This window comes from Semicossyphus pulcher, unplaced genomic scaffold, assembly GCF_022749685.1.
Source record: "Semicossyphus pulcher isolate SPU_LCO1_2020_fin unplaced genomic scaffold, fSemPul1.0.p SCAF_8, whole genome shotgun sequence".
Taxonomy (NCBI): domain Eukaryota; kingdom Metazoa; phylum Chordata; class Actinopteri; order Labriformes; family Labridae; genus Semicossyphus; species Semicossyphus pulcher.
In genome coordinates, this window is record NW_027211759.1 from 17,378,861 (window position 1) to 17,404,455 (window position 25,595).

Here is a 25,595-nt window from a genome sequence, read left to right on the forward strand (position 1 = left end):
GCTAGCCAAAATGACTGCAGATATGCATGCGCAGTGGGAGTCTTTTTCAAATCCAAAATGCCTCACCTTCAGTACTTATACAGTGCAGTATGTGACATGATAATGTATTTGATAAAGTAAAATCTATTTATTTGATTATGGCAGGTAAAGCTCTAGACTACACTAGCAAAGCGACTGGAAGCTACCCTGGGATGACTACAGCTCCATACTCCCAGGCCCCTGCAGCTGGATTTGGTGTAAATAGTGTTCTTAGAACCTCAGATGGAATAGTTTACTCCTCTGTTGCTGCTCCAGTCCCATCAACGTATGCAATTACAACTCAGCCGGGCTCCATCTTTAGCACTACCTTAACACCTACATCAACAGTGCAGAACCAGTCATTGCCACATCCGTATGGTTTCATTCCTACTACAGACCCAGGACAGATTCTTGCCTTTGACACAGGGCTACCCAAGGAGCTTCTTCCCACTGCTTTGGCTGATATCATAACAGGCTACCCAGACATGTACTCAGACACCACCCTGGAAGCAATTGCAGCCTCTCTGGATGCCTTAGCCTCCTCCCCAATATTTCCTGGCTTAGACAACACTAAGATGGCCCAGTATCAGATGGAGAGGGAGTTTCTAGAGCTAGAGAAGCTTAAGCAGATATGCCTTGCTGAGGAGCTAGAGTGGGAGAGGCAGGAGATCCAGCGTTACCGTGAACAGGAGCAGTTTATGGTCCAAAGGGAGCTTGAGGAGCTACAGGCTCTGAAACAGCAGCTTCTCCTGCAGCAAGAGGAAGAGCACCATGCCCACATGGTGGCCCAGCAGGAGACCTATGCCCAACAGAAAGAACAATTACAACAAATCCAACAACTCCAACTGCAACTCCAGCGCCAGCTAGATGAGCACTATAGTAGCACTGGTACCACAGGTAACCTTCTAGACGCTAAATATGCAGGGGTAGGGGACAGTGGCCAGTACTGGCCTGTGAAAGACGAGTCTACTCCATCTATTGGAACACAGTTTGAGGAAGGTCAGGACCAGCGTAGTTTAGCAAAGAAGCTTCAAGCTGATCAGGACACAGGGAAAAAAATAATTGATAGCGGAGTGCAGACGGATGATGAAGACTCAGCAGAGAAGCAACATGTAGGAAGAAGAAAGAAAAATAAAAGAAATGTTGATAGCTCAGCCCAGACTGATGATGAGGATCAAGATGAATGGGATGCTCCTACAAAAGCTAGACGACGCTCACGAAAACATAGTAGTGATGGGAAACATAGCTCCAAGGTCTCTAGCATTGCTATCCAGACAGTAGCAGAGATATCTGTCCAGACTGACCACTCTGGAACAATTAAACGGCCCAATGTCCAGATGGACACTAAAGTGGAAATCATCAAACATATCTCAGCTCCAGAGAACTCTCAGAGAGGTGGCAGTCTGAGCTGTCAGACGGACTCAGACAGAAGGCACACACCTATTGAGGTGGCCTACAGCACACATCTAACTGCTGATGTTCCCTCAAAGTCCAAAGTCTTCTACAACCAAGTGTCCCCTCTGTCTCCGGAAAAGTCACTCGGAGGGCAGAGAATGTTGACTGCTGACCCAACCAGATTTTCTTCTGGCCCTAGGATATTAAAGGCTGGTCAGAAATCTCTGTCTGATCCTAAATCCCTTAGTCCTTCCACTGAAGACAGGATGGCTGGATACTATGCGGACAGCTATTCTGTAAGTCACAGCAGAAAGGAATGAATTACTGTTTTATAGAGAATTCTGAATTTGTTTTAATCCTAATTGAATGATTGAGAAATGTACAATTTATTTTCTAGAGCCGAGGCTCTCCCTCTGGTACAGGTAAGAAGGTAAAGCGGACACTACCAGACCCCCCTCCTGAGGATGACTCTCTAGCAGGAAGGTCAGGCTACAGCACCAACTCTGCTCGTCGCCGTCTCGCCCGCAGTACAACAATAGCCAGGGCAAAGATCCTGCAGGACATTGACAAGGAGCTTGATCTGGTGGAGAGAGAATCTTCTAAACTTCGCAAGAAACAGGCTGAGCTAGATGAAGAGGAAAAGGAGATTGATGCCAAGCTACGGTGAGATGCTACAGATTTAACATTAACCCCAGTCAGGATATATTGGCTTGCACCTTTGTTCAGACCCTGTGACATCAATTCATTCACAAAAATTGATAGTAACCATGTCATGAATAGATTGTAACCAATATCATTGCCTGCATCCTTCTCACCCAATCATTATTCCTAATTCATTTGCATGATTCCCCTCTTACCTTGATAGCTTATGGGCTAAAAGGCTGCCTTGACATCATTCAGTGAGACTTCTCCACACTCATACATAGTAAGGTACTAATGTGTGAGAACCCAGAATGTTATTTGCCTCTTCGGTTGTTATGTTAATAGAAATGTTTTTGCTGAAATTGTAAAACATGTACCTTTTTTCTTATTGCTGTAGATACCTGGAGATGGGTATCAACCGGCGTAAAGAAGCCTTGCTGAAGGAGAGAGAGAAGAGAGAGCGGGCCTATCTTCAGGGGGTGGCAGAGGAAAGAGACTATATGTCAGATAGTGAGGTCAGCAACATCAGAGAGGCCAGGGGTGATGGCCTTGAGAGACCACGGACAGCACCTCAGTCAGAGTTTGACCAATTCATTCCCCCACAAACAGAGGCTGATTCCCAATACAACACACTAACTAGTCCCTACTCTCACTATGCCCAGTATGTTCCACAGACCCAAACCACCAGCCACTACACCCAACAGAATTTATATCAGCAACAGGCCCTTTATCACCAACAGGTGTCTCCTTACCAAACTCTATCCCTCTCCCATGCCCAGACTCAGCCTAGCAGCTACCAACATGCTCTGCTCCTGCAGCAGGGAAAGCAACGACAATCTGATTTAGAGCCAAAGATCACCACCAACTATGAAGTGATGCGCAACCAGCCTCTGCTTATTGTTCCAACCTCTACAGAAAGTGGCTATGGGGTGGCTCATCTTGGGGGCAAGTATGGCAACTTGGACTTGAGACTGGGGCTCGAGGAGAGAAGCATGGCCTCTAGTCCCATGTCTAGCATTTCTGCTGATTCCTTTTATGCTGATATAGACCATCACAATGCCAGGAACTATGTGCTGATAGAAGATATTGGGGAGCTCACCAAGACCTCTACAGGGCTAAGCAACACCGGATTAAGTTCTGGATTCAGCTTGCCTGATAAGGAGTTGTCCAAGGCAGACAGGCTACTAAGGGCAGCAGAAGTCAGGCGCACAGCAGAGGTAAATACTGTTCTTAAATAATATGTTCTATTTTTACATTCCTCATCCCCTTAACTTTCTCAATTCCTTCTGCATATACCTAAAAGTGAGAGCATTGTATACTGCTTTTTTAATTACAATGATGCGAATTTTTAGGCTGTTTGAGGCAAAACAAAACTTTTGCTTTTAGGCTGACACAGTTGTATTTGCCAAACAAAAGCCAATTTAAGCCAATTTAAGTATCCATATGTTCCACTTTGCATATGTAAATACAGACACAATGCAAACAAATTTGCAAGGGACTGACTATGCCAGTAGCCCTGTACAGTATACTCATTCAAAAACTACTCACTTGAAACAAATACAAACAAGAGTAGACAAAATGGGTCCGTTGGGTCACTAAGTGGCATATTTTTTTTCCCTTTTAGGTGGCCGATTTTTTAGGCTCATCTCGATTGCAGGGTTATGGTAAAGGCGAAGATGACACTATGGAGGAGCCTTATGAGCTGAAACTACTAAAGCAGCAAATTAAGCAGGAGTTCAGGCGTGGATCCGAGGGACTTGAACACTTAACAGGCCTGGGCCTTCCTCAGTATCTCCCCAGTGATAGCAGTTTTCGCCACTTCCCTAAAGGAGAGAAATATAGCATCGGCAGGCTTACCCTTGAAAAACAGGCTGCAAAGCAACTCCCAGCAGCTGTGCTTTATCAGAAACAGATGAAGAACAAAAAGGCCATGATAGACCCTAAGGCCATCACAAAGTTTTCCCCAATTCAGGAGAGTAGGGACTTGGAGCCTGACTTTGGCAACTACATGGGATCTGGGGCTTCCTCCGTGACAAATCTGGCTGCTACAGCTAGGTTGCTTCAAGATGAGATTACATTTGGGATCAGAAAGAACTTGTCTGAGCAGCAAAAATATTTAGGCTCCTCTTTGGGCGCCAATCTAGCTGGTTCTCTTAATCTTGGACAGTCCCTTGGACTGGGATCCACTATTAGGTCCACAGCCACAGATGATGGGACCTACCCAAGTGGAAGCCGTTCCCGACCCTCATCACGCCCCTCCTCCCGCCCTTCTTCAGTTTATGGTTTGGATCTATCTATCAAAAGAGACCTATCCAGCTCTTCACTTAGACTTAAAACAGAAGGAGAGGTCCTGGATGCAGCATTTGCCCCTGGGGTGGCCAGAGCAAAGCCAACCAGTTTACCTATCAGCCAAAGCCGGGGCCGTATCCCCATTGTGGCTCAGAACTCTGAAGAGGAGAGCCCTCTGAGTCCAGTGGGGCAGCCTATGGGTATGGCAAGAGCCTCGGCTGGACCTCTCCCTCCTATCTCTGCTGATTCTAGGGACCAATTTGGGTCAAGCCATTCGCTGCCAGAGGTACAGCAACATATGAGGGAGGAATCTCGGACACGTGGCTATGATCGAGACATCGCATTCATCATGGATGACTTGCAGGGTGCAATGTCTGACAGTGAAGGTAAATGGAACCTAAGACTTTTGCAGCAACTCGACCTGCTTGTCTCGCATGCTAATGCTGAGTCGTCTTACTGACTTTGTGCATAACTGGTTCTTTCTCAACATTAAGTTCTCCAGATAATTAGTGTTGGTTGTGCATTACTATATTTCCCCCTGTCACTGTAAATGTCACATAGATGTTTGCATGCTAGTTCCTTTCTTTTGGATATACTCACCGATACATAACACTCTTGGCCTGAGTTTATGTATGTCACTGATCGGTTCTATCCATGTTTGTTCTGTGATGTCAGTAGCATGCTTTGTCTTTTTATTTTGCAATAGTTGTTCATTCTTGCACTTAAAAAATAGTAATAACATAATTGGTGTTCAAAAAAATCTATGGGTTTTAACTACTTGTTCACATTATGGCTTCCCTATTCTTAGAAACAGGCCTAAATGTATTTAACATTTCAACAAAACATATTTTACAACCATCCTAAACAAAGTATCTAGACAGGGCACCTTAAGGGAATCCATGGTAGATATAGTACAATTTCTGAGAATTTACTTCTGCATAAATGGTGGTGGTGGCACATAATTGCAGACACAAGTGATTATTGTCAAGTGAGTATTTTTAATCCTTTAAAAATGTGGAGTGTCTTGGGATTCTCTGTTTTGTTTTTCCAGTATTCCCATTAATGTGCAGTTCAAAATAGTGTCTTTTGGGGAAAATGGGCCTTTGCCTCACAAAGAATTATATTTACTTTTTTAAGGCACCATTTAAGCTATCTTGAAAAAGAACAAGCTGCAGTAAGTTTAAATTAATCCTGCTGAATCGTGTTCTGCAGGTGCAGTCAAGGCAATCACTTTGTGCCGTTACTTCTCTCTAACTCTTTCTGTGTCAGTGACACACCTACTAATTTAAAAGTTAGAAGTGCAGGAACTTTGTTGATGTAAACCCCAAATGCAACACAATGACTTCCTGAGGACTACTATGCAGTTAAATGTACAGTTAAGTTAAAATACATTTGTTATCACATCATTGTCTCTTTTGTGTTATGTGTATGTCTTTGTTTATATATCTTTAATTTTCTATCTGTATCAAAATTGCATCCTTGCATGTTGTGCAATACATTTTTCATTTCATCTTAATAAAGTGTATGTTTTATGCTTGTAGGTTGTTTTTCAGATGTTATTGCTATTTGAGTTGTTCATGTCCCCTAGTGATTGACAGCAAATATTGACATGTACTATCCCCATATCTGTAAGTGTGGGATTGGTAGTGTTCCATTAGGTTTGGTATATACATTTCTGTAGATATCAACATACCATATTGATAGTTAGTTTATTTTTTTAAACATTTACTTAGATACAGTATGTATGCTTTTTATTAACAAAAACCCAGACACTGCAAATTATAAGAAGGCCAGCTTCCTTCACAAAACAGCCTGAATAGGACTTAGTTAAAAAGGGATTCATTTCATCAACATTGACAAGTACCAAAATGCATAACAATTATAAATATGTTTAGCACCTTGAGTTATGTTTGTAGAAGACTTACTAAGGAATAGTACCGTTCCATTCTTGATAAGAAGGTGATATTTGTCCTGACCCCATGTAAAAGTGTCCATCTGCCTTGATTACAGCACTAAGTGAGTCCATGCTGGCTTTGAACAGAGATGATGCCAGAATCTTTCATGAAAGTATCAGACACGGTAGAGTATTTTACAGTATTAGTTAAACCCCCTCACTTTCCTGGTACTAATATGGCCAAATTTGACATTCAGTTATTGATGACCTTTTCCCCTAAGATGTATTTTATATGTTTTCACGTTGCTTCTGCTTAAATCTGTGGACCGTCTGACAGGCTAGTAATGTCAGACGTGCAGTAATTTCAAGCATGCATCTTAAATTGACTAAGTGCTTTTAGTGCATGTGCTGTAGTATTCTCACAATATAGCTCTAGTCCTAGCACAGCTCCTGTAGTCTGTTAATGAACCTTGGTTGAACGCCTTTCTGAAAACAAAACATATAATTTTGTACCCCAGCTGGAGGCCCAAACTGGAATATAGAAGGTGAGACAGCATTCCAACTTCCATGTAGCTACAGTAGAGACTGTATGCCTCCATGCCGCATATCATGGTCCTGAATGATGCACTTTTCTGGTTGATTTTGTAAACATACCAGACTCATTCAATAGTATACAGAACATGTCATTTAGCAGATTGTTAGTAGTTGACATGTTAGATTCATTCTGGAATGAACCCCATCTCAATGGCTCTAGATATATTACATGTGTCGTATACAGTAGTGGCTTCAGTTAAACATCATTCTGGAATGACTGCACATCACAGTGGTCCTGTAAACATATCAGACCCATATCAGATATTCATGTCCATGCACTTTTGCTATTACGTGTATATTGTGTGATCATGCACAAGTGCTTCCACAAAAATATGTCTGTAATTGCCATTTAGTGTAAAGGCAGTTTATCAATGTTTTATAGAGTCCTGAAGGTTAATGTTGCCAGTGTTAACTCATTCTAGGTCAGAAAACTCTGGTGCTGTTTAAAACTGAAAAGTGCTTTTTACTCATACACAGGTAGATAAAAAGGCAACATTAACCTTCAGCGTAAATGGTCATTAGGCCATTTCTCCTCATCATTATTGGTGCATCTCCATCGCTGATTTAAATACTTGATAATATACGAGGCAATTGACTAAACCTTTTGGGTTGGTGACAATCTTTTGCATTAAACAGCAAAATGATGACTCACATTTCTAATGCAGGACATAGCCAACCAACCTGCCTTGTTACTAAAGATGTCAGGGCTTTGCAATAATGATGCTCTGACGTGCATGACATCCAATATCTTTCAGACGTTACATCTCATAGTGAAAAGATATTGGATGTCTATACGGTAAGCTTTGAGGGACTTCACAGCACACTGCGCTTACAGTACTTAGATAAATACATTAAGACAGTACACTTCACAGGTTTATGTATTTTTATAACATACTCTCAGCTTAAGTGGAAGATAAGGATTTAGATACCGTGTACATATTTCCTCCCTTCACCCTTAGCCAATAGCTGTATGAGGTTTATTATTTTAGTGACGTTGAACATCTTAATTGTTAATTGTGAAATAAAACATACACTATGGGACAACTCCAACCCGCACTGAAACTACTCAATACCAGTATGAGTTCCAGGGCATCTTTCAACTACAATATTTCATGTATAGAAGCATTAAACCTGGACAAAGAAAGCCCTCACAACAAGACGGGGAGCATTGCATGGTATCAGAAGCATGCCTAACTTTAAATCCTCTTCAAATTTCCTCATCCGTCATTCAGTGTTTGCAGTGGTCATTCGATCTGACAGACGTATGGATAGTGTTGAACAGTGTTTACCTATCCAGTCTGATCAGAGATGTGTACTGCATTTGAACAAACAGAGATGAAACAAGTGTTGTGATGCATACTTGAAGCTTGATTGCAAGATATGTGTCTCCCCCAGTTGTCATTACCATGTTTAAAGCAGACTGTTAAGGAGCTGGGATACAGTAGGTGGTGTGTTTGTGTGTACGTGGCTTTTAACAACTACCTCTCCCTGCCCAGCCTACCATCTAAGGAGAGAGGACACAGATTGGTTTGATAAGCCAAGAGAAGGGCACCCACAGAGCGGGAGCATGTCAGACCGGAGACAGGTGAGATTCAAAACATTCAACTTCTCGTTGTGCTGTCCTAACTTACATTTTCAGTGTGAGCCTGATGTGTTTTCTTAAATGGAACTCATTCCCCCTTTAATCTCTCTCAGATGAAATTGGTCCCATACGCCTACCCTCACACGAGCATCAGGCTTAAGAGAGACCTGAGGGACACCAGTGTGTCTGGTATGAAGACCACACAGAAGTACCTTACAACAATTATGTGCGGCGTTGTTTTCTTTGTATCTAAATATTTGCATATTCATTTTCCCTCAGGGAATGGACTTGGGATTCGTGTGGTAGGTGGGAAGCTGATTCCGGGGAGCCGAGGAGAGATCGGAGCTTACATTGCCAAGGTTATCCCTGGCGGTGCGGCAGAACAAACAGGAAAAGTTGTGGAAGGTAAGAGGAGAATGAGAGGAGGCTAAAAAGCTAAAGCATATGCTGTTCAAATCAAGCTGCAGAAGGTGCTTTAAAGGGCCCGTATCTTTTGAATGGATATTCTCATACTTTGATGGGTTTTACATGTTTGTTTATTGTTCACAGTGAAAAAGTGAAAACTGCATAATTCTGTTTTTTTCCAGAATTACATTTTTAAAAAGGTTTCCTCTGAAATGGGCCGTTCAGAACAGCTGCAGGTTTCTACATAGAACCTTTCTTTCGCTAAAATCGACCAATCGTCATTCACCGTCATTCACCTCAGGCTGCCTTCTCGCTCTAGCTTGTAGTCGAGTTGTTGTCGAGATTTCAACTTACCATTCTGATACCTCCTGGCGATTCTGGCTCGTACATATAACGCCGAATAACAGATCCTAGAGCAGCCATGTTTTCTGCAACTTTGGAGTGACAGTGCAGTGGGAGGGGCTGCGCAGTCACTCTAAACACCATCAGCCAATCGTGGCTAAGGTCTGACCTTTGAATGGCGAAACAGCTTGTTCGTTTAATGAGGAAGGAGAGGCTCCGAAAAAATAATTACATTAAAATATGTTTTTAAAATGAAACAAACTTTACCAACGTGTTTCAAAAACACATTTGAACAATAGAAAATTGATGGCATAGCTAAAGCAGGCCCCCTTTAATATGACTTTGTTTGGTTAGATACAATTCATTGTGAAAAAATGTGATTTCTTTGGCTGAGAGAAAAATGGTGTGAACGCACATCTTTTAACCATTAGAATTTTTGAGGGAAACAAAGGCATGCAGTGAAAATCCTGGGCCTGAATCACCGAATTCCAGATGGAGAAGCGAGCTGCTGCTGTAGCCTTCTGTGTTGTGGTCTGTCATGTCTCATCCCCCAACACATCGCATCCAAACACAGAAAAAAATCCTGTCAACTCACCCTCCACAGTACTGGGCTGTGTTAGTCATTAGGTTATATTTAGCATCACTATAGCAGCAGGCACAGACAAACACACATACACAATAATTAGCTGTGTGACCGTTCAAAAAAAAGCTACTTGCATATTTAGTCATTAGAATTGTTAAATGATTGATCTTCTAATGTTTATTGTTTGTGGAGAATTAATGAGTATTAATGGGGATTCACAGAGTTAGATATTTTTAGGACTAATCTGCTTCCAGTTTCTCCCTTCAGTGGGAAATCCACCACAGGGACTGCCATGACTTTGCTATTGTGCAAGGGAGTGGGTGAAGGACGGATCAGCTTATGTATTTACTCTTGGTCTGATGTATTTCACTCTATTGAAATACATGGAGGGGGTGCATATAAATATATCTAAAAATAGTTCTAATTATAAGAGGAGGATGGTCAGGCTGAAAATGTTTGCTTTCCAGTGTATGCTGAACAATAACTATGCAAATGCCATGTGATGTGTACGTTCCACTGGAGCACAATGGCAGCAGAAGATGCCTTCAGGTGCATGGCGAAGTAAAGCGGGGGGAGGAGACAGTGAGTTATATAGAGAGCACGGGGAGTCATCTAAATGAGAAGTGGCTCATGCAGAAGGGTACAGGGATATTAATTCAAGCCTTTATTGTCGCAGCAGCTGGTGAGCTGTTCCGTAAGCAGAACTGAGGCCCAGGTTTCAGCTGTGTAAGTGAGGCCTCACATGGGTTGGAAGTTGGAGTTTGCTGTGTGTGAGTTTGGGATGTTTAATAAGCAACATACAGATTTGATTAGAACAGTGTCTGATGTGCTGTTTTGTCTCACTTCTACTTCTACCTCTGACATGCCTGGGTGTTAAATCTATCACTTCTGCTTTGCGAGCATGTAGGCAGATGGAATCGTGTGTCTTATGTAGAGATGAAGTGAAGTGACTTTCCACAGGCTGTAGCATATTGTCTGATAACTGAACACCTCCGCCTGCTTACCTTTATCGCTCCACAGGAATGCAGGTGTTAGAGTGGAACGGGATCACCCTGACTGGAAAGACTTATGAAGAAGTGCAGTGCATCGTGGGCCAGCCATGTGCAGAGGCGGAGCTCTGCGTGAGACTGTGAGTTACATCTGTCATCATTTACCCCTCTGGTCCCACTGAAACTCCTACATGTTTAGTCGCAATATGTTATCTCTGCACCCAAGTACACCCTCTCTCCCCCCTCCCTCTGCCTTCTCTTCATTTCACACCCCTTCCTCCGACAAATATCACTATGACTATTTACTGCTAAGATACACTGGTTGATATTCCATCATAAATTTCCTGTATGGATCCAAACAGTGACCTTAACATGCTGTCTGACCCTGAGCACCCACAAGCCCTGGAGCACCATGTCCAGCTTAAGGCTGGTATGTACAAGGATTTGTTGATACGTCTGCATGCATGCATGTATCTGTGTACTTATTAAAGAAGCGCATCCACTTCACTATACACATCTGTTTCAGTTGGTGGGCAGCGCTCACCTGGAGTGGATCCTAACCAGTTGGCTGCAGAGCTGCAGAAGGTGTCCCAGCAGCAGGCTCCAGGTGTCGGGCCTGGGGGTTTGGGGGTCCTCTCTGCACTGGAGCGCTCTGCCCTGCTCCACTCAGGCACGGGATCGGCTGCCTCCAGCGGGGTGCCGAGCCCCGGCCAGCCTGCATCCCCCGCCATAAACAAGAAACAACGACAAAAGGTAGCGGATTCCACTTGCTAGCGTGCTTTCTGCTTGTTCGTCTCAGTTGTGAAAAGCTCAGTTTACAATGTGATGACAAGAAGGGATATCATAAGCAAACAGCCGGTTCGTATGTCGTAGGCTAATACATTACAAAAAATACAAATCTAGTCTGATTTTATTATAGTATGGATCCGTTTTGAAGCTGCAGCCAGTGAAACTCTGTGTGATCCATCATGCTGCTCCATTAGTATGACATCATAGAACGGTACAAAGGGCAGGTTGCATGTGAAGGTCAAACAGTGTGACTGTGTTCAATCAGAGAGACAAGCCAATTATAGAGGAACAAGGAAAGAGTGTGGTACTGTGCATTACCCTGGGTGTCCATTGCACCTGAAACAGGCAATACATGCAGAAGAGCTTCTTTCAACCCAAACAGTGATTAACAGCTAAGAGGGGGTATTATGCTGTTTCGCATTTTAAGACATATATAACTTTACAATGTTGGATGTCCAGACTAAACGTGGGTGAAGTTTCAAATCTGTCGGTAAAAGTATGTCGGAGTAATCCGCAGGCTTCTCATCTCAGTCTGCAGGCTGCTGTGAACGCCAGACAGTTTTTTCTACAGCCTCAGCACAGCCAGCCAATCAGAAGAAAGCGGGCTTGTAGGGGCGGGGTTTCTTAAAGAGACAGCGCTGACTGAGTCCTTGCTTGCAGGCCTGCTCAGACCACCAGTGTGAGGAAAACGATGAGTTTTTTAAACTGTAAATTATGCTAAGCTACTCCACGGGTATCACAGAGTGAAATATGAAGCTTGAAATTAGCATAATACCCCCCCTTTAAAATACAAAACAGACAGCTCACATATATTTGAACTGTGGGAAGCATCTTAACTGAAATGGACATTTTTTTATTGATGTCTGTGTGCCTCAAATAATTGATTAACCTTCTCAAACTTCCCTTGAGGACGTTTCTAGTCAATAATATCGCTCACATGGTCAAATTTCTCCTGAGGCTCACAGATCCTGTTACAAATCTTCACCCGTCTTCATCTCTTCTACAAAAATTGACAATATACTGTTTGTTAAGTCAGAGCTCCATTTACTGCAACCTTATCTCTTGGTAATACCGGTCCTGTCCGTCAAAGTGTTGCTGTGTCATGAAGCGAGTATTTCACATCTTCCCGATTGTTCTTGTAGCCAGCCGACGCAATGAGGACACCTCACCCAATCACTGGGGAGATTCAGGTACGATATAAATAAAATGTCAGATTTTTTTATTCAGCTCTAGTTTAGTCTTTTTTCACCGATCCTTCTATCCGCTCCCCTTCTTTCAGCTGCAGATCAACTATGACAGGAACCTCGGAAACCTGATCGTCCACGTCCTGCAGGCCAGAAACCTGGCCCCCAGGGACAACGACGGCTACTCTGACCCTTTTGTCAAGGTCTACCTGTTACCTGGGAGAGGGTGAGCTCGGCGTGTGTTCCAGTGCCCGTGAATGTCTGGTCTGTGTCTGCCTTTCTGTTTCTGTGTCCGTCTTGTATCCTCTCCCCCTATTTCTTTCTGACTTTGTATTGAGTGTGCTGTGAGGAATTGACTAACTACTTGAGTTTGAATGAGAGAATGAGTCCTGGACACGGTATGAGGCAGTCATTTGTAGCGTGATTTCATTGGGTGTTTTTGAGTCCATGAGAGGAGGTTAGCTAGTCATAGACAGAATATACAGGTAGTATTTTAGCACTGTCCCCTAGTATTCTGTCCACTGCTTCCTCCTCTTACCCTGTTTGCTCCACCGACGTCCCAAGAGCCAGTGAACAGCAAGAGGGGATCAATACAGCCTTTATCTGCTGTGTAACAGTATCTGCTCTCAGATAATGACCCCATCAGACCTGTTTATGAGATTATAAACCCTCTCTACCTACATGCCATATAGGTTAGGAATGAAAGCTCAGTAGGAAAGCACTTTTGTTTCCTGCTGAGTGTCTGGAAATGAATTTGTTTGACGTGAGCAGCAGAGTGCACAACAACATCTCAGAATTAGTCATTCACCCGTGAGCCAGGTTTTTCACTCTTGCGTCACACACATCGCTCGGGCACGACGACCGGCGATACACCCAGCAGAGAATATTGATTGCCTCAGCTCTCTATCCTTTACTGCCTTTTCTTTGAGCTCTCCGGGCTTCTCTGACTGTTTTTTGTGTTTTTGCTTTTCTTGTTTGTGATATCTGCCCTCCTCTTCCTCTTCTGGACTCCCTCAGCCAAGTCATGGTTGTCCAGAATGCAAGGTAGTGTGGTGCTGATCTTTGCTTTTTTTTGTTGGTGTTATCTTTTTTCCTTTCTGTAAAATCCGTCTCCAAAGTGGTTGTCCATCCTTCTGTTGTGACCTTTGTTGTGCGTCAAATTATCTGCCGTAGCTCATGGTGTGTTTTTTTCAGAACACTCCTGTCATTGCCTTTTTCTCTCCATGCCTCTCACTTTTAACTCTCCTCAGATTCTACCTCTGAAACGATTCTGTTAACATGAGTTTGATTAAACGTTTTTACATTTGACTTTGTTTCCGATGCCTCCACAACAGGAGCATCCACATTTCTTGAGCATATCACATGTTTGGTGAATGTTTGCCTTTGCTTCAGACGGAGAAGTTTTACTTTATTACTGACGAGTTATCATTCTTAATATCGTGACTTGTCAGTGCTGATAACAAGAGACGGACCAAGTATGCCCAGAAGACCATGAACCCAGAATGGAATCAGACTGTCATCTACAAGAACATTCACCTGGAGCAGGTACGGTGCAGAGTGGCATTGCACGCACACACCTGCGCGCGCACGCACGTTATCTTGCTTGTGCAATTACTGCTTGTGCTGTGAGCCACTTTGGGTGAAGTGGATGTCTTATACTCTTATTAGGATTCTGTCCTCATGCCTTGTCCCCGGGGCTGTTCTCAGTATCCCTGTGCAACCTCTTATCAGCACTCCCAAGACTCAATTTAACAACCATCATTCCTGCTCCACACAGACAGCCTAAATGCGTGTCATTTTAACCGAAAAAGAGTGTTAGAAACTTGTGCCTATGTGTCCATCATTGTGTGTTGGATGTGAGTTCTTATTCTTGGGTGTCTCCGCGCGCGCTAGGAGCATGTCTTGTTAGGGACAGAGACACCACCCAGACAGTAATTACCACACTGAGGGATGAGTGCAGATGTGGTAGCTTTAGTGGTCAAAGATTAGAGGCCTTCTGTGGAGGCAGCGGATTCATCGGCTCCTCCGGGGGCTGCCGCTTGTTAATCACGTCTCATAGCCGGTCGGAGGAGCCTTAAGAATGCTTCTTCATCGCTAAATCGCCCACTCCTCCCCTGAAATATGTGTCCGTCTCCTCCCACGACACACACTCACAGGTACAAGCACGCATGTATGGACAAACAACTCCGATGTAACTCCTCATTTCCTTAGTGAATGCGGTAAATAACCTCCTACTGTTGTCGTGCATTCATTCATGCTCTGCACATACAGCACAGTGTGCCGGAACAGTTTTCTTTCACGCTTCCTCCGCCCCCACACCCACACAGGCACACAGGCACATTTCTGCAGCTCACATATGCACACAAGATCTGTCATCCTAATCTGTGCCTCCTCTCTCCTCTTCATCACTCCTTCTATACAGTTAAAGAAAAAGACGCTGGAGGTCACAGTGTGGGACTATGACAGATCCTCCTCCAACGACTTCCTCGGAGAAGTGAGTGCTTTTTGGAATCTGAATGCCACGTCTGAAAATGTCAGACTCATTTAGTGTTTACCTCGAACAAAAGGTTCCTGCCGCTTATTTTTTTGGATGGACCAGATTTTCTATTAACCTTAACATTCTCCTCTCATAAACTCCGAAGTCAAGCGTTGCTTAATGCCATAAACATATCAGTATGCATTACAATTCTTTTTCCTTTTATTTGAGTTTTTGTGCCTTAAGAGTTAATCAGTCTGTCTCTTAATACTACTTCTGTCCGTGTTAATTGCTAGGTCCTAATTGACTTGTCGAACACCAACCAGCTAGACAACACCCCTCGCTGGCTGCCTCTAATGGAGCAGAGTGAGAGCATCGAGCACAGCAGAGCCCACCATGCGGCTCAGGGCCCCCCGGGGTCTGGGTCCGGTCAGGGGCAGGGATACGGCCAAGGCCAGGGCCACATGTCAGGGCCTGGGATGGGGCCTGGGTATGGCACGGGACCAGGTCAAGGACTAGGACTGGGAGACGGGAGTCATGAGTCGCCTAAAAACTCTGTTATTAAGAGCAGAAGCCACGGAATCTTCCCTGATCCAACCAAAGGTAAAAAAAAAATCCCCCGTGTGAATCTGTTTTTAGCCTCAGTTTTGCTTGAATCTGTTTATTCTTTATGGCTGGTTGTTCTGAATCATGACTCTGTTTTATCATTCTTAGCAGGATTCTGTTTGTGACAAAAAGTGTTTTAGTTGTCACAGATTTAGAGGCTGTTGCCATAGAAACAACAATGCTAATCGCATCTTGACAGCTGTAATTACACTCCATGTGTTCGTCAACTGCTACAGGGCACAATTAGGGCCGCTGTGGAGCAGAACTATCAAACACTTTAACAGTTTGGATCGTTTTCATCTTCAGCTCCTCTCTCTCTCGTCCCATTAGCGGTCATAACCCCTCCACTTCCTCTCCCTCCAGATATGCAGATGCTGCCTTTGGAGAAGTCGCACAGCAGCCCAGGCAGCTCCAAGTCTTCCTCAGACGGCCAACTGCGCTCCCACGGCCCCTCCCGCAGCCAAAGCAAGAGCAGCGTCACTCAGGCCCACCTGGAGGATGCCGGGATAGCGATCGCTGCCGCCGAGGCCGCCGTGCAACAGTCCCGCCTGCAACCAAGTAAATCCCGCCCCTACCCGTGACACACTTCCTGTGACATGCTTCCTTTTTCCTGCGCATGCACGCTTCGTTGAGATCGTATGATAAAAACCTGAACCGCTGTGTGTGTGTTTACCTCCTGAACATTTGACCTTTGCCTTCTGCGCTCTTCATTTGACCGTTTCCTCTGAGCACAGAGGTTTGTTTTCATCAGTTATCTGTCTCTTCTAAGATACATAAACATAGTCACTAAATAGATTCGAAGGCAGAAGATGAAGACAAATATATGAGTAATATGATAACCTAAAATTGCAGTTAAAATGATTTTTTATTCTCTTTTAAAATCTTAGAGTAAATTATAAATCTGGCACATTCGGTGCATTTAATATTCCAAATACAGCTTAAGGCATCTCCCATGTGCCGAACAATTTAGCTCTCTATTTGCATATTGTAAGCAGGACATAAAGTTTGTATAATTGGAATTAGTTAACCAGATTGTAAAGAAAAAAAATAGAATACATTTATTATTATTTCAAAATAAAAGCACCATCCAGGCCCCTGTGTTGTGCATGTGCCAATCCCAAGCATATGGTTTCTACAGAACCCCAGTGTGGAGCTCTCCAACCCCAGCATAGAAACCAAACTGGGATGGCAATCCCTCACACGTCTTGTCCAAAATTAACATGATATAAAAATATCCATTCCTGTTTCTGCATAATTTAGTGTGATGTCCTTAAAAGGAGGAAATATTTTGTCACCCCTGTCTGAGATAAGTCAGCCCAGAGTCAGAGTTATTAAAGCATGCAGTTGCCGCTTCCCTGGCTTCTGTTCCCTGGCCATTGCGGACTTGCATGTGTGTGCCATATGAATGAACCCCTTCGTAAGTTACAAAACACACACACAGACCCACACAGGTATGGCACACAGGCTCCCCTCCCCCCTACCCGACTCCTCTCCCCTAACCTGCGGCGTAAAAACAAAAGGGACATAAATCAAACCAGGAAAACACATCAAAGTCATCAAGTCATCACTCTGCATTCACCGGCCAATGAGAGTAAAGCGGTCAGCTGACCATGAGGGGAACAAGTGTCAAGGGAAGGTGAGGCAACATAGGAGAAATGTACTGATAAATATTTTTAACCCTTAAACAGAAAGCAACTAAAAATCCATAAGGAACAATAATAACTCAAATAATTTAAGTAAGAAATTTAATATGATTTGAATATTTTCATGTATGTGCGTCTGTCGATGTCTGAGAGCGAGTGTGGTTTTATCTGTGTCATTATAATTATGTTTTCATGGCTAAAGAACAGAATTCCCAGCTATTGCCTTTGAGTCATGGATTGTGTTTCAAACATAATTTGTATACTGTTTGTCTGTTTTACTGTGAGGCAGTGGGCACTGTGACCATGAGGGCAAATAATGTATTCACCCTCAGTCTAGACAGAAACACTTCACATATTCCCTGAACTAATCATGCTCTTTCATAATGTAGGCTATGGGCAGAACTCAACAGCAGCCAGGAGCCCAGAACAAATCATAAAGTCTGAGAAGAACATCCATATTGTCTCCTTCCAAATTCAGCTGTCAATTAAACCTAGTGACCTTCATTTCTTTCTAGTGAAGGGATTTAATGTGGACGTTAGAAGTTAAACGAGGTTACACAATGCAGAGCTCAACACAAGGACAAGCTGTCACATCCATTGATCAGTCCCTCCCCTGATGTGCTGTTATGTGATGCTCAGTCAAAGTTATGTGTGACAGACAGCCTCACTGTCACTGACTGATAGCCGGGGGAGTGAAGTGTTTCTGCAGATGTGGACGTGCATGCAGGCGTGGGGAAGAGCTGAGTCAGACGCTTTGTTGGTTCAAATATAGATGGATGGATGGATGGATGGATGGATGGATGGATGGATGGATGGATAGATAGATAGATAGATAGATAGATAGATAGATAGATAGATAGATAGATAGATAGATAGATAGATAGATAGGTGGATGGATGGATAGGTGGATGGATGGGTGGATGGATGGATGGATGGATGGATGGATAGACGGATGAAAGGATAGATAGATGGATGGATAGATGGATGGATGGATGGATGGATGAAAGGATAGATGGATGGATGGATGGATGAAAGGATAGATAGATGGATGGATGGATGGATAGACGGATGGATGGATGAATAGAAGGTTGGATGGATGGATGATAGACGGATGGATAGATGGATAGACGGATGAAAGGATAGATGGATGGATGGATGGATGGATGGATGGATGGATGGATGGGTGGATGGATGGATGGATGGATGAAAGAATAGATGGATGATGGATGGATGGATAGACGGATGGATGGATTGATGGATGGATAGACAGATGAAAGGATAGATAGATGGATGGATGGATGATAGAAGGATGGATGGATGGATGGATGGATGGATGGACAGATAGGCGGACAGACAGACAGACAGACAGACAGACAGATAGATGGATAGATAGATAGATAGATAGATAGATAGATATTTCCTCACCACCACATCACTCCTGTCACCCTCAGGACCAGGACACAGACTGGGTGATGTCTCAGGGTCAGTGGTGCTGTCTGCCCCGAGTCTCGTGGGAGACGCCTACGGTGGCCTGGATGGGGAAGACGGGGCGGGCACCGGAGTGGACAGTGCCATTTTTCAAGTGCCACGCATGTAAGACAGCTCACGGCTTATTTCAGAACATAATGTGCACCCAGTAGAGCGTTAAGCAGCCTTGTAATGCTTTGTCATTGTGCCCATATGTTTTATTTTTCTCACAGTGGTAAGACTATTCCTAACGGCACCGACAAAAACCAACTAGGGACCACCGAGAATGAAGGCAAGTTCCAGAAATGTCCTCTGTTTACAGTAAAGACATCCTGAGGCTGTGGAAGACACAGATGCTGATATTTTCTTTACTTGGTTGTATGTCTCCCTCTGCTGGGTATTTTTATAACAACACTAGCTATTTTTATAAACCCAGCTGTTCCTTTAATCAACTCCAAACTGTGTTTTGCTAATGACTGCATTCAATTGTGCTGTAAAAAATGTTCTGTTAAGTGCTTATTATCGATTATAACGCGTAATAACCCAGCCTAATGACTTGGTGCATGGGTTGGGATGGTGGAGGAGAAGTGGATGTCACACAATCCTACCTGTGTCATAATTATATCTACGTTCATGTAGCTCAGGTGTCATGATGCCTCCCATCCATCTCTGGTTTCAATTTGTAACAAAAGGCCCAAGGTCATCCCAGGCTGCAGCCTGGCAGCAGGGACACAGAAGAGGGTCAGGAGGTCATTTCCATGGTGCTGGATGACTGATTTAAACATTTAACCGTTCTAGTGAAACCTTTAACCTGAATATACTGATCGGGACACATTAAGGTCGCAGAGTTCCCTGACCTGGTTTTATCCTGCTGTGAGACCTGGTTTAGTGGCTGTTAAATAATTCAAATAATCTTTAGTGACACTAGGAAACCTGCTTTTCTGTGCAACTGTATCCACCAGCAGGTACTTAGAGCAGGGTTCAATAAGGGCTAGCCAAATAATGAAATGTGGAAATTTCTATCTTACTTCTAAAACGGATGTGTATTTAATTTCTTCTTGTTTTCAGGTGGTAAAACACAAGTTATGGGGGAGATCAAGGTTGCGCTCAAGAAGGAGGTGAAGACAGAAGGGGACCAACTGGTCTTGGAGATCCTTCAGTGCAGGAACATCACTTACAAGTTCAAGAGTCCAGATCACCTACCAGGTCAGGAAGTTGTTTGTATTTGCGCACCTGCATGACTTAGAATATATAACTGTGTATTTTTATTTGCTTAAAACTGCTTAAACATGTCCTAATGCCAATTGCTACTATTGCCAGCAATGAGCCCTGAATCCTCCAGCACAGATCAGACCATAATGGACTAGCATTAGCAATAGCACAGTGAAAGTTTTGACAGCAAACAGAGTAGTGTGTGCCATTTTGTAAGTCAAGCAGACCCTTTCACTTTCTTCCGCTACATACCAAAACTACTACAAAACATTATTGCTATATTACTGTCGGCTTTGTTTCCCACCTCTCCGGCTGTGACAGCCACAGCCAGGTACTAGCTAGCAAGCTAACAAACATACCAAACATGCTAACTACAATTCTAATACTTCTTCTCGTCACAGATTGTGGTGAACAACAGACTCCTCATCTGAGTCTAAGTCTAGCTAAGGATAAAACAAGAGTGGCTAAATCTTCACGCGTTTCCTCTAATGCTAGCCATGTTGATGCTCACTGCTCTTTAACCAGTCATCCCAGTGCAAGATGTCCTTCCAGTTCCTTTTTATTATGTTTTAAAACCATACACTTATATATCATGGCAGACTATCGTGGAGGGGACCTTCGAATAATATCCAGGTTAGCTAATCCATATTTATTTGATGTGCCTTCAGACCTGTACGTGAAGCTGTATGTGGTGAACGTAGCCACTCAGAAGAGGATCATCAAGAAGAAGACCAGAGTTTGTCGACATGACAGAGAGCCCTCTTTCAACGAGACCTTCAGATTCCCCCTCAACCCGACTGGACACTCCATACAGGTAGGACAGGCGGCTAAATGTTACTGTTGCAGACTGTATGCATCTGGCTCTGTAAGCAGGATATGTCCCACAATACTGCTTCAATACGATGTTTTGCTTCTCTGATTGGCCTTATAATAATATAAATTCTTTGCTCATTCAATTTGTCTAATTTAGTTCACATCCAACTTTTTGCTGTTGATAGAAACTCATTACTGCTGATTTAAACTGGATGCTTGTAACTTCTGGCAAGCCTGAAGCCTCATTATGAGAAGTTTTAGGTTTTGCTGTCTCACGCAGCAGTCGGGAGATTGAAGCACCACCTGGTGGGTTGCAGGATATGAGCCTATTAAAGTAGCTGATGGCATCTATAAAAGATGCATCCTACATTTTAGTTTAATCGATACAAAATGTGTTATAAATATCATAAGGCTCACTTGTTTTTTTATTTGGAGATTTTAACTTCTTTTCCCATTTGTGCTAGCATTCATGCTAGATAAAATGCTTTTAACGGTGCATCAGCTAAACAGTATACAACAGAATACATCATGACATGTTTGTCTCTTCGATGTATTTGCAGCTTTTCTTGGTGTCAAATGGAGGCAAGTTCATGAAGAAGACCCTGATAGGAGAGGCCTATATCTGGCTGGACAAGGTGGACATGAGGAAGAGGGTGGTCAGCTGGCACAAGCTGTTCGTCAGCTCCACTCAGACCAACCCCTGAGCACCACTATGAAAAAAATTGAGATGCGGAAGATCCACGAAAGGTGAAGCCAGAACGTTCTAGACTGTACTAGACAACCGATTTGACAAAAAGATGAATACAAGAAAAGAAAAGTGCAAGAAGAGGAACTAAAACGATCCAGTTAACTCCTCCATTCTTCCTTTACTTTCTCACTTTATGAGTTATAAGAAGGAGTGGATTATGTGCTAATACGCTAACAGCTGTATCAGTGGAACACTGCCAGCACACGTTCATTTATCCCATGTCGAGTCTCTGCTGGCTGCAGGAAGCTAACAGGCTCTGAAACACACTCAGCAGCAATATGGCTTTGTTCTAACCTTAGTTTCAAGTCCACGGTCCATATGAGATTTTGTTGTTTTGGTGCTGTGCAACTGATCTAACATATCTGGGGGCGGGAGAGGGGGGGGGGAGAGAAAAAAATCAGAGTCATTGGTCGTAATCACCGACTGAACTAACATTGTGTGTTCCTCATACGAGAGTCATGGTTGTCGTGCCGAATGATGGTTGTGACGTGTGTGATATCAGTGGTCTTGATGAAGGAATGCAAAGTGTTTCTGTACGATAGTCTTTAAGTTCAAATGTAAAAAGAAAATAATAATATATATGTAGACGTAGAAGATGAAGACAAACATGTACAGCACTTGGGATTGTACATATGTCACATGCGGATTACAGAGCATATCAGAGAATCACATTGTACAGTGTGATGTTTATAATATATACAAAGATATCAGATTATATCGAAATACAATATACAGTATTGTCACTAGAGTATATATACTGAAATATAGACATATGATCTCTATTAGACTGAGGCGGTGGGTGGCGCACTGACAATCCAGTAGGATACTTTAGTCTATGGTGTGGGCAGTCGTATAGCCGTTATGTGAATGTGGACCTACATGAGCTTGAGGATGGTGATGACATAAAGCTCCTCGGTCCTCTGATCACGCTGACGCACCACTAGATATTCACCAGGGCAGTGACAGGTTAACATTTGTTCACGGTAAAAAAATCAAGTGACATTGCTGTCTCACTGACATCCTGTTGTGTAGTGCAGGTTAGAAAATGTCTTTCCAAGTCCGAAACACATGCTGTATTGAATGTTTCAAGCCAACTCTAGAGGACGACGAGAGTCACGTGTACGACATTTTACTTTCAGGCTGTTGTCAGAGTAAACAAATACTTCTTTTCTGTAGTCCATAATGTAATTACATCGTTACACTTGACATGTAATTCACACAAGTTGTGTCAAACTCATACGTAGATCCGCAGCTTTCATGTCGTCAGACTGGCAGCTTGCTCTCTGTGTATCAATAAACCCCCCTGGTCTGAGTTTTGCCTACAAATAGTTTCAAAATGAAGAAAAAAACAAACGTTCCTACCAGTCAAATGTCAAGGTTCCCTCTGTATGTCCGACTGTGCTGTAAAACTCACTGTGCTGTTTTGTGTGTCAGTGATTCCCACACACAGTGAACCAGCCTCTTTCACTGCCTGTGAACGCTCACTCAGGCCCCCTAGTGTTCAGTCACGCTCAAGTCAGAAGAACACACAAGGCCAAGTCTCAGTTCTTATAAAGGAGCAAATGATCCGTGTATGTGTCTTGTAATGTTTGCCACCATATCTACAGAGTTTAAAAAAAAAAACACTATTAGTTGTGTTAAGGCATATTGCAGGGCTGATGCAATTTTGAAGAATTAACTCCAACTGAAAACACACTTAGAACAAGATGTCACTTAAAAAGAAGCAAATGATGAGAAAAAAGAGAGCGTAATAAGGACGGAAAGATGTGTCAGTGGTTATTTTGCTGTGCCAACCTTAATTTTTTTTATTCCAGACCCATCGGTTCTTAATTCTATGCAACATGGATGTGTTTGAATGCGTTTGTTTTTTGGAACTAAATGTTATACGTGTGAAAAAAAGATGTCTTATAAAAAAAGAATCCTTTAATTTGTACATCATTAAAAGAAAATATTAAATATATTGATTTTTTTACTGATTTTAATATATATTTATGTTAACAGCTGTTAACATTTACATGGAGCTTGTGCACTTTATTATGACATTGTTTATTTTCTTGTCTCGACATGCAGGATTCGGTGTTTTGTGTTTCTGCACTGGAATGAAGTGAATCACGGTGTATATGGTGGCAGGAAATATGTGGTGTGCATTTTGTATCGATGTGGCAAAAAGAAAAACATGCAGACATGTTGGGGTTCCTAAACACAATGCACAATCTGGGCGGAAATCAACCTTAATACATCATGCTCATAGTCTGATTCTAACAGTCTGTGTACAAAGTACAGTAAATAAATCATTATCATGACTGTTTGACCCCTCGTGTTTTATTAGACTTCCCTCCAGCTAAATACTGTTTGTTTAGATCAGCTGTTGCCTGTTATCGTGAAACCATCCATTCGTTGTCGTTCAGAGGGGTGTGAATGTGACTCGAGTCCTTTGACATGTGTACATAAAGTGTTTATTTTCTACAAAGACTGAATGTTTATATTGTCTGAAGTTTGAGCATGTGAGTGTCGAAAAAAAATCACAATAGACTTAAAACTGTACAGCAATGCGTGTCTATAGTTGTATAAGGGGAGTGTTATCATGTGCTGTCGACCAATGACTATCTGTGCAACCACGTCCCGTAAAACAGCTGAAACAACACAAAGGGAAAAAAAAATTCAACTTCAATAGCTGTCCGAGACTTTATGTTCTGGATGTTGCATGTTCTGTTGATGGTCCGTCTGTATATTTTGCCCACAGATTATGTTTAAAAGAGACAGAATATGTATAGATTTATCTGTATGCTGACTGTAAAGAGATATGCTTGTACAATTGTCTTGTTTTTCACTCAGTGTAAAAACAAAGAATCTAATGTTATGGTTTTGTGGTTGTACACAGGATGTGTTGAGATATTATGCAAATTGTGCTGTAAAAAAATCAGCTGTTTCCCCTGAGTCTAAAGAATAAATATTACGAAGAGCTATATTAAACCCGCAGAGTGGATCTGGCTTTTGTTTTCAGTTATGAAACAGAATTTTTATGAATGTATACAAACATTTATTCGTCAATAAGTGCACAAAAACTAAACAGATGTAGTTCTTAATATTACCACCAGATGGTGCCGAAGTGATTCACACTGTCTCTACAATACAAAAGTGACCATTATGCAATACTCTAATCCTTTGTTCTGTCATTTATTAATTAGGTCTGATTTAAAGCAGTTATCTTTGATACCTTATGCCTCTGCTGTCTGTAAACCCTGCCCTCTTACTCTGTAAAACTCATGAGCTTGAACTCATGAGTGGCATGAACTACAAAAAGTGCATTTTTGACTATAAAATAAGGATTTAAAAATAGAGCTTACAGAGCAGACTTAGCCTGAGGCCAGTTTGTGATGGTAATGTTGACATCTTGTTAACATCTCATGTTTCCTTTGCAGATTTTGTTCTTTAATGGCCCCTTTTCTATTCAAATTTTCCTTTTTGAGGGTTGAAATTACAGTAAATTTCACCATCTCTTTCAGGCTTTAACTAAAAACACAAAGCATTCAGTGCCAAGCGTACTTTGCATTCATTTTTATTGTAAAGTGAGTAGTAAAAAAAAATATACAAATACTCTACACATACAAGTAGATGGAAAAATAGATGCACTTAAATATAAAGATATATATAAAGAAACAATGACCAAAAATGTACAGCATATATTTATATACATGTCTACAGTATGGAGAGTGTGCTTAGTGATGATTGCTGCTGTAATGTCTATGATAAAGCACAATGTGTATTCTACTGTAGATACAATACTTGACTTTGAATGTTAGTGGTTGTTTTAGTGTTATAGAGTTATTGTACTCATCTGTTGATCATGACCAGTGGGAGGAGGCTGTTCTTGTGTCTGGTTGTTTCTGCATACAGAGCTCTGCAGCACCTATCAGAGGACAG

At 42.6% G+C, this 25,595-nt stretch overlaps 1 protein-coding gene across 4 annotated transcripts in view; it reads left to right on the forward strand.

Annotated features, from left to right (window-relative positions):
* Window positions 1-24,644, forward strand: part of LOC138613051 (protein piccolo-like) — a 42,044-nt gene extending 17,400 nt beyond the window's left edge. The window contains exons 4-27 of one of the 4 annotated variants that reach the window (XM_069686622.1): window positions 145-1,709; window positions 1,811-2,076; window positions 2,453-3,272; window positions 3,680-4,730; window positions 6,355-6,423; window positions 6,757-6,783; window positions 8,329-8,417; window positions 8,528-8,603; window positions 8,694-8,819; window positions 10,765-10,873; window positions 11,096-11,163; window positions 11,260-11,486; window positions 12,665-12,712; window positions 12,802-12,932; window positions 13,724-13,750; window positions 14,158-14,251; window positions 15,129-15,200; window positions 15,479-15,785; window positions 16,152-16,346; window positions 18,883-19,024; window positions 19,132-19,190; window positions 19,967-20,104; window positions 20,779-20,924; window positions 21,484-24,644. In XM_069686622.1, the coding sequence (XP_069542723.1) occupies window positions 145-1,709; window positions 1,811-2,076; window positions 2,453-3,272; window positions 3,680-4,730; window positions 6,355-6,423; window positions 6,757-6,783; window positions 8,329-8,417; window positions 8,528-8,603; window positions 8,694-8,819; window positions 10,765-10,873; window positions 11,096-11,163; window positions 11,260-11,486; window positions 12,665-12,712; window positions 12,802-12,932; window positions 13,724-13,750; window positions 14,158-14,251; window positions 15,129-15,200; window positions 15,479-15,785; window positions 16,152-16,346; window positions 18,883-19,024; window positions 19,132-19,190; window positions 19,967-20,104; window positions 20,779-20,924; window positions 21,484-21,627 (5,996 nt within the window). In that variant the 3' untranslated portion in view covers window positions 21,628-24,644. The remainder of the gene's footprint in view (window positions 1-144; window positions 1,710-1,810; window positions 2,077-2,452; window positions 3,273-3,679; window positions 4,731-6,354; window positions 6,424-6,756; window positions 6,784-8,328; window positions 8,418-8,527; window positions 8,604-8,693; window positions 8,820-10,764; window positions 10,874-11,095; window positions 11,164-11,259; window positions 11,487-12,664; window positions 12,713-12,801; window positions 12,933-13,723; window positions 13,751-14,157; window positions 14,252-15,128; window positions 15,201-15,478; window positions 15,786-16,151; window positions 16,347-18,882; window positions 19,025-19,131; window positions 19,191-19,966; window positions 20,105-20,778; window positions 20,925-21,483) is intronic. The other 3 variants (XM_069686623.1, XM_069686624.1, XM_069686625.1) reach the window with 3 other exon arrangements.
* Window positions 24,645-25,595: the final 951 nt, after the last annotated feature.